The sequence below is a fragment of the Acanthisitta chloris genome, unplaced genomic scaffold (assembly GCF_000695815.1).
Source record: "Acanthisitta chloris isolate BGI_N310 unplaced genomic scaffold, ASM69581v1 scaffold17835, whole genome shotgun sequence".
Lineage (NCBI taxonomy): Eukaryota > Metazoa > Chordata > Aves > Passeriformes > Acanthisittidae > Acanthisitta > Acanthisitta chloris.
The window spans coordinates 191,348-199,808 of NW_008672564.1; the positions used below are offsets into that span (position 1 = coordinate 191,348).

Consider the following 8,461-nt stretch of genomic DNA (forward strand, 5'->3'; position numbering starts at 1 on the left):
TAGGAAGAGCACTGTGGTAGCAAAACCCTTTAGGATTGAAGAATTTAGTCTTAAAAGGGAAAGAAAAAGGAAAACAGGTTTAAAGAAGTCAGTGTCAGTTGCTTGGAACACAAAACTAGATGGGACAATTTAGCTTTCAAGTCCTGGAATTGAACAAGATAGGTAATCTGTGGTTCTCACATCTGTGTCCCTGAGAATTCAGCTGGCATGAAAATCCAAGTATATCTGGCCTCTTCAAAATGTCAGAGCTGGTCCTTGCTCAAGGGCTGGGCCAGTGAGGAGCTGGGATCTGTGAAAGCATCTCAGTTGGACTGCTGGTTCCACCTAGCACAGATCCCACAGCTGAATACAGCTGGTGGTACCAAAGAGCTGTACTGAAAAAGCAAAGTGAAATTCTTACCTTGAACAAACACATAAATCCTGGCCCTGAGATCCTCATCATCTGGAGCGTCGTCACGGATGCAGGTGAAGTTCCCAGTGTCGTTAGCAGTGACTCTCCTGATGACAAGCAAACTGCAGCTCTGCCCCGTGGTGTTGCGACAGCTGCTCCTGTGCACCCGCGGGTTGGCCTTGTGGTCCTCCCGCAGAAGCCAACTTACAGATGGTGCTCCCCTGCCAACACAACACACCAAGACTGAGGATGACTTCAGGCAAAATCTGGGCTTCCTTCTGGCCAACTGTTGTCCATGTTCCCACTCCTGTCACTTCCAAATGAATGATAAAGGTTGCTGGGTGTTTGTGCTTCCACCCACAAGAAATTAATGTGGATCACCCCACACTCTTCCCCAGGGCAGGGGAGATCCCTGAAATAGTCTGTGGGAACTGCAGCAAGCTAGCTCTGGGAGAAAAGTTTAATTTTTCTTTTAACAGACTGCCTGAACGCAAGTTTGTTTTTATAACACTACATTTTAGCCACTTCAAACATTAGAAAACATCAGATAAAATTATATGTTTCCTCCAAGCTGAGAAGTCTGCATATTTTAACAGCTAAATTAACGTATATTTTCTTACACTAAGGCTGCATGGAGAGAGGAGAACATTTATGTAACTTTGCATCACCTTTCTTGCTTAATCAGCAGTGACTCAGTTTTGATTTTTGTGAAGGGCCTGAAACTAATCAGATTACAAATCTTGGAAAATCTGCTCAGGACACATTTATTCCAATTCACTTTGTCACAGCAGCCAGAACATCAAGCCAGCAGGGCAAAGGAAGCACCATTCCACCCACCTGACCCCTCTTCTGTCTGATCTATGAGCACAGCTAATGGCAAATGCAATTCTACTGAGTTTGCTGACAAAAAGCAAGGTCTGTGTGTCACCTGCTGCAGGACTCAGAGCTTTCAGCTGAGCTAAGTTTGCTCTGTCACAGGTACTGGTTGTGCTAGTCCTGTTGTGCTGGAAGTATCAGGCCACACCATGGCAGCAGGAGCTCTTGGAGCTCTCTTGGGCTGCACTTAGAGGGCTCTGGTGATGTATGTACACAAGCCTATGAGATGAAGGTTATGGTCTGTTTTGTAGCAGATTGACTTTTGGTGCTCAGTGTGGAAACTGATGGATTAGTGGGGTAATCACCATGGATTTTTCTGGGGAAGAAGTTAGGATTGGAGGGAGGGAGTTCTGTCTGTGTTTGCAGAGAGAAGCCACTCTTCCTACTCTTTCCACGCTTCTTCACCCCTAAGAGGGGGTTGACTCACCCCTTCTCACTCAGTGAATTCCCACTGGCATTTGCTGAGCTGAGGAAGGAGTAAGAACCTCTGGATATTCCCAGTTGAGTGTTGCCAGGGAGAAATCCGGTCTAGACAGAATGGCTCAGGATCAAGGAGCTAATACCAAAACTATCTAACAAGAAGGCTGTGTGAAATTTCCAGTTAGCCAACAACTCTAACTCCTCTTTCTGCTCCAGTGTCTTTGTAGTAGTGCAGTAGGTGCAATCAGGGAACACATTTGCCAGCACATTCAGTGACACTTAAACAAACTTCCTCTTGGCCCTCGTTTCTGCTCGTCTTTTTGTCGCCTTCCTGGAGGTGACGCGGACATGGGGCTGAACTCTTGAGGTTATTCCCAGCACACAGCAGAAGGAGAGCACTGGGAAAAGTGTGAATATCCTCTCTGATGAACGGCCTCACCCTGGGTTTTGGATGTACTGGTGACTTGGACAACCCCACCTCATCCGTCATAGCAGCTTCCTGTCCGTCCAGAACTGGATCATGTTTTGAAGCACAGGTCCCTACCCACGCTCTGTCCTCACCTTACCAATGTCATTAATGACGTAACCACTCCTCTGTCCAGAACTGGGACTCCTGGCCTGGAATATGGAATAATGCCACTTCGCATTGAGACTCACAATTCCCAGCATGTCCTTGCCTGTCTACTGTCCTCCAGTCTGCTGTCCATCAGGGCTGGAAATGTGCAATAGTGGCTCTGCAGAGCAGGGCTGGGAATTCACACACCTCTGCTTCCTTACTTCTGCCTACTTTTTCCTCCTGCATGTTTTATCCTGGTGGGACATGAAGACTTTGGCTATTGCTTTGGGATTTTCACGCATCTGGCAGAGGCGAGTTGCAGCAGCAGCTTTGGCAAGGCTACCAAAAATCTTGACCAAGAACCTCAAAGGGAAGTTCTTGGGATGTGAAAACCTTAAAACCTTAAGGGAGAAGGGATGTTCACATAGACCTGCAGGGTCTGCTCTGTGCTGTGCCTTGCACAGCCCTCATGCCCTTAGAAATATGAAGGACTTCAGAGCTCCCTCTGGACAGTCCAGCATCTGTGAGTGTGCAGATGCTGGTGTGGCAGGATGGAAGACATCCACAGAGGGCTTGATACAAGAAATCTTGCACTCAAAGCGCAGAATCCACACTTTAGCTTCTATTCCCATCTCTTGCATGACCTGAGTCAAGGAGCTGAAGTGCTCTGGGCCCTGGTCCCACACTAGCATGGCACCATGCTCACATGCTTTTCTGTTTTTCAGACCTGTCATGTGGATTTATTATTTTGCATCCATAAAGCAACTTGGGACTGAAGTAGGATGTTCCTCCAGATTTAAAAGGCAGTGGATGGAGAACTACTGAAAAGTGTTGATTTCATTAGTCTGGAGCACCACACTGACCTCATGTCCACAGAGCATGTTTTATGAAGTACAGCATCTAGGTTTTAAAGGGCTGTTTAAACTTTATTGCCATCATGTTTGCTGCTTGCCCAGCTAAAAATACAACTGTAAGGTTGTTTTGACCTCATAAGCCACTTGGCTAGCTGGAGGTTTTTGGAAAAAAGCTGCCTTATGCTCCAGAAGACATCCAAAATGTACACAGAGTGAGCCAATTTACATTTCATTATAACAATGAATTAAATAGTCTGGGACAAAAATCAGAGGGGACATTGTGTCAGCATAAACTATAGTTTAGATTCACCTTTCCTCTGCTTTTTCTTACTGTTTCCAGTAACTTCTGTTGCAAGAAATCATCCATGTGATGACTACAGTCAAGGAGACCTTGCAAGGGGGTGTAAAAATTGTGTATGTGTGTGAGAGAAACTGTGATAATTTGTATTACCTTAAGCATTCTCTCCTACAACACGCTCAGAAGAAATTAAAAAACAACCTCTGGCAGTAGTTTGGTATAAAAATCACACTCAGAACAAGTGACACCTACATCCTTCTCAGTCTGAGGCCTTTTGTGTGACCGAGCTGCTACTGTATGTTTGCCAGTCAGCTGTGACCAAATGCTATTTCCCCATTTCCAGAGGTCCTGTAAACACGTCATTACCAAAATTTTGCTGGTTTCCTGTATGACCAGTTGTGCACATTGTGCCAAGGACTGAAGAGCTGATTTAATTTACAGTATCAGCAGTTTGGTTTTTCACAAGTCTTGGTTATCTTTGATTTAAAGAACATGATATGTTTAAACAGGTTGGGTCTTTGGATGTACACACACTTACTGCTGCTTGTTTAACTGGCATATTATCATAGTATGTTAAGGGGTTGGAATGGACCTTAGAGACCATCTAGTGCCAACCCCCTGCCCTGGGCAGGGACCCCCCCCCCCAGATCAGGTTGACCAAGGTTTTATCCAACCTGGCTTTGAACACTGCCAGGGTTGGGGCAGCCACAACCTCCCTGGGCAACCTGTGCCAGTGTCTCACCACCTTCACAGGAAGAAACTTCTTCCTAATACCTCATCTAAATTTCCCTCCTTCCATTTATGCCTATGACTCTTTGTCCTATTACTGCAGTTCCTAACAAAGAGTCCCTCTCCAGCTTCCCTGGAGCCCCTTCAGATCCTGGCAGGTTGCTCTGAAGTCCCCACACAACCTTGTCTTCTCCAGGCTGAACAGCACCAACCTTCTCAGCCTGTCTTGGTAAGGAAGGTGCTCCAGTCCTCTTACCGTCTTCCTGGCCTCCTCTGGACTTGCTCCAACAATTCCATGTCCTTCTTATCTGTTGGGGACACTAGAACTGTGTGCAGCACTCCAGGTATGGTCTCACAAGAGCAGAGGGGGAGAATCACCTCCCTCAACCTGCTGCCCAGACTCCTTTGGATGCAGCCCAGGATTTGGTTGGCTTTCTGTGGGCTTTTTTATGGACTAGATGGTATTTGAGAGTAGGAAGTTTAAGCTCATATATATACGTGTATGTAAAGAGCTAATAACACACCCTGTTTGTGATTTCCTTATGGACAGGGAGCGAAAGAGTGATTTTAGCTGCAGAGGAGCTGAATCTGCACCTTTTTTCAGATGAGGATTTTCCAGTCATGTCCTTAAGCACAGCACATCCCTCTCCCATAAGCTCTCCCGTGTGCTGCCTCAGGGTTTTGCTTGGGCCCCTTTACAACACAAAGAATCTGGCCAAGCTGAATGCTGACCCAAGACTTTCCCCCTTGCTCTATTACAGCCCATGGAATTCTCCTCCATGCAGAAGTGCACATGAGGGTGCACAGCCCCAGTTCCAGCTGACTGAGCAGCAGGCTCTGCCCTACCCAGAAGCTGTGTTGGCCCAAGGTAATCACCACAATGACAGAAATCCAGCATTGCTGGAGCAATCCTTACCTGCATTTTATTTTCAGTGTGTCTCCTGGTGAGATGACTATGTGGTCTTTTGCAATGCTTAGCCTTGGTTTCTCAAAAAGTTCTTCCTCGGCAAGACCTGACCCAAATAAAGCAGAAACCATCATTAGACAGGCTATTCACTGCCATCAGAACAGGCACAATGCACTGGAGGCAAGCTTTTGTTTTGTAAATAGTTCCTAATTTGGGGGCTCATACAGTGCTTGCATTGACACTGGTGCAATTGAATGAGTGTGGAGATAGTCGATGCCCTTAGTTTGTTTTCACTTTCCTTTATTCATCTCTCTCTTTTCTGACACCTGCATTTCTGCCAACAGTCTTTCCTTGTATTTAGAGCCAGCTCTATTACTGAATTATTGCAGATTTAGGAGAAGAGATTTATGTCAGAAGGATTTCACATGCATATAAAAGTGAAAGGAGTCAGGTCTTTGGGAAATAATTCAATATATGAACTTATACATTACATTGTCATCAATGGGAGAAGAGAAAATATTAATTCTGGAGACCAGATCTTTGATTCACCACTGTGAAGCATCTGGAATGTTAAAAACAAATCGAAAGCCTGGTGTTTCCCAAATCACCATTCCCAAATCCTGCATCTGAACTGAACCACGAGCTTTGTGGGCATTGTGGTGTAATGCTCTAGGGAAACCTGCAGTGGTGCCTGAGACGCCGCTGGTGTGACCAGGATTGGCACATCTTTGATGACTATGCTTGTTCATGGCAGTAGTGATAAAGGTCTCTCTCATCATCTCCTGGCCCCGGAAAGTCTCCTGACTGACTCCTCAGAGAGACACGTATCTGGGTGTACATCTTTGACGATATAATTTTCCGAAAATGAAACTGAGAAGAACCAGAAGTGGGGCTGGCCAGGCTGGCTTCCTTGGCCAAATCCAGAGGAACATAATCAAGGAGAGGACAAAACAGGCTTCGATAAGTATCTCAATTTCCAAAGCTCTGACATTACAGCCGTATGTTTTCTTTCCCCTCCTGCTCTTCAAATCTCTCTCTTCTCCTTTGCCTTGAACTTGATAAGCAAAACCCCTCGCTGGGTTTCCAGCACAGGCATTATTCGCAGCACGGAAGGGAAGATAACATATCTAGCAAAAAGAGAAACACTAGGCTTTAACTTTTCAACTGCACGAAACAGTGATTTTCCTGCCTCCCACCTCCCAACACTCATCTCTTTTTCGCTTGATTTCAGTAAATTGCTCTTAGCCTGGCATCAGTGTGGAGAGTGAATCACTCCCACTTTGGAGTATCTGGCTTCTTCCATGAGCCGTTCGAGCTCCCATCAGTAACTCAGCGGAGGCCCAGCTAATCTCATGGCACCACAGAGTCCTTCCCAAAGGGGATCCTGCCCAGACAACATGTTGCTGGACTCCCTTCAGAGGCACTGACCCTTCCCACAGACCTCTGGCTGAGACTTTGAACTAATCCTGGCCACCGGAGGGAGATACCCATCCTACTCCACCTCTGCTTTGCATAACTAATGACACTGTAGCTCTATCTGCAAAGTCTTTTGCAGAATAAGAAGTGGGAATTTGGCCAACACAAACTCCCTCCAGTGGATCTGTGTGACATTATTTAGCATGGCCCTACCTACAAATTGCTATTCCATGTAATGCTGGGGAAGCAAAACAGCCAGTGGGTTCCAGCCCTGTGGTTCCCATTTCTTTTAAAAAGTTTCATTATTCCTAAACACATTCAGGATGGCATGTGCAGGGAGCAGCATCACATTTAGGTGAGAATCAACAGCAAAAGCCCCAAACTCTGCAGGAGAAGACACCATCAGGCAAGTTCAACCTTGCACTTGGCTCTGAGTCCCCTCTGGTTTCTAGACACAACCAGATCCCCTTGAGCATGGGCTGAGCTTTGGCACATGCTGTTTTGTGGTGCTGAGGTATTTCACAGTCCCTTAAGACCATGTGCTGAGCTTTGCAGAAATGACCCAAAACACAGTCAACAGATTCATTTAAATATGTTTGTTAGGTGTCATTTAATTTGTTAGCTGAGGGTCTGAGCTCTCCCAGGACACTGCTCCTACCAGGATTTGCTCTGGGCTGTTGATGCTGTGGCTTCAGCCAGGTGCTGCTTTGACTTAGAAAATCCTGGGGTTCAAAATAAGCCTCTATTTGTTTCCTGTTGTGCCTTCAGTTGTTAGAGCTTAGGGGGCTCAGCCGATGTCTCGAGCTAGCCTTGTGAACAGGCCTGACTGGATCTCTCCTGAGCACTGTGACAGTGTTGGAGGGGTCTGGAGTCAGAGCCAGGCAGCAGCTTGAGACCTGAGCTGCTGTGCTTGGCTTTTAGAATATTTGACACTGTTTTTGCTAAAACAAAGAAAAGTATTTTTCAATTATTCTCTTTTTACTTCTGAGCTACTTCTTTCCCAAAGTTTATTTTGGCTTCGGGAGCTGAAGAAAAGAACAAGCAAAGTGTAATTTCAGTGCTTTTCTACCCCATGGAGGACAGAAGGAGAAATTCCTCTGCACACACACATCTGGTTGCTGCTGCCAGGTGACAGAGGGTTTATAAAAACACAGTCTGTGCCCTTTCTGCCACACCAGAGCCAGAGCTGAGTGGGCTTGGAAAAGTTTGAGGGCAAAACTGAGAGAGCAGTGCGGGGGGAAGGTTAGGCTGTGCTATGGCAAGACACCTAAATGCCAAACTGGCAGAGTAAGTTCACACAATATTCTTATCCTCCCCTGGGCGCATCAGAACTAGATTTCAGCTTTTAGAGGCAAAGCTGGGGAGAGCCCCGGGGTGTGCTGGATGAAAAGAAAGGGATCATGTTCATATTTGTTGTATATATTTAAGGACACTTGTGCCTTTAAGACGTCGTTAGGATGCTGCAAGCAGCTTCCTGCAGAGAGAAGCAGGCATGTACCTGGCAGTCCCCTCCTTTTCCACAATCCTGCTCCCTAACCTTTGTTTAGCTTTGGATTCTCATTCCCACCAGCCAGTGGTGCCAGGACTGCAGGTTGATTCTGTTCAACTTGTACAAAGTTTGAGTCTCCTGGGCTGTTGTGTGTAGGTCTCCTACTTTCTGGTAAGCTTTTGATTGCAGAGGCTGTGACACACAGGCAGGTGCAATCTGGTTTGGCGAAGGGTGAATTTAAGCCAGTGCTGACATCCCCCAGAAAAGCATCATTTAAATACACCATGGAACTTAGCTGCAGTGCTTTTCCTTCTTCTTACAGTGTATGTTCACTGGTTTAATGTGTTTCATTTTGGGTTTATGGCTTTAATCAATAAATGTCTCACACCTCAAATATGTTTTTCACAGCTACTCTGGACTTTATATAAAAGCTCCCAGACTTGAAGAACATCTCTCTGAGGCAGTGCTCTGAGGTACTCTGTAAAACCAGGACCTACAATCTGCCCATGCCACTGGGCCAGGTCC

General features: G+C 46.1%; 1 protein-coding gene across 1 annotated transcript in view; it reads right to left on the minus strand.

The window, feature by feature from the left end:
* Positions 1–5,162, minus strand: part of LOC103802127 (vascular endothelial growth factor receptor kdr-like) — a 97,390-nt gene extending 92,228 nt beyond the window's left edge. The window contains exons 1-2 of the mRNA XM_009074579.1: positions 5,041–5,162; positions 401–612 (exon numbers count right to left, since the gene is read on the minus strand). Coding sequence (XP_009072827.1) covers positions 401–612; positions 5,041–5,162 — 334 coding nt within the window. The remainder of the gene's footprint in view (positions 1–400; positions 613–5,040) is intronic.
* Positions 5,163–8,461: the final 3,299 nt, after the last annotated feature.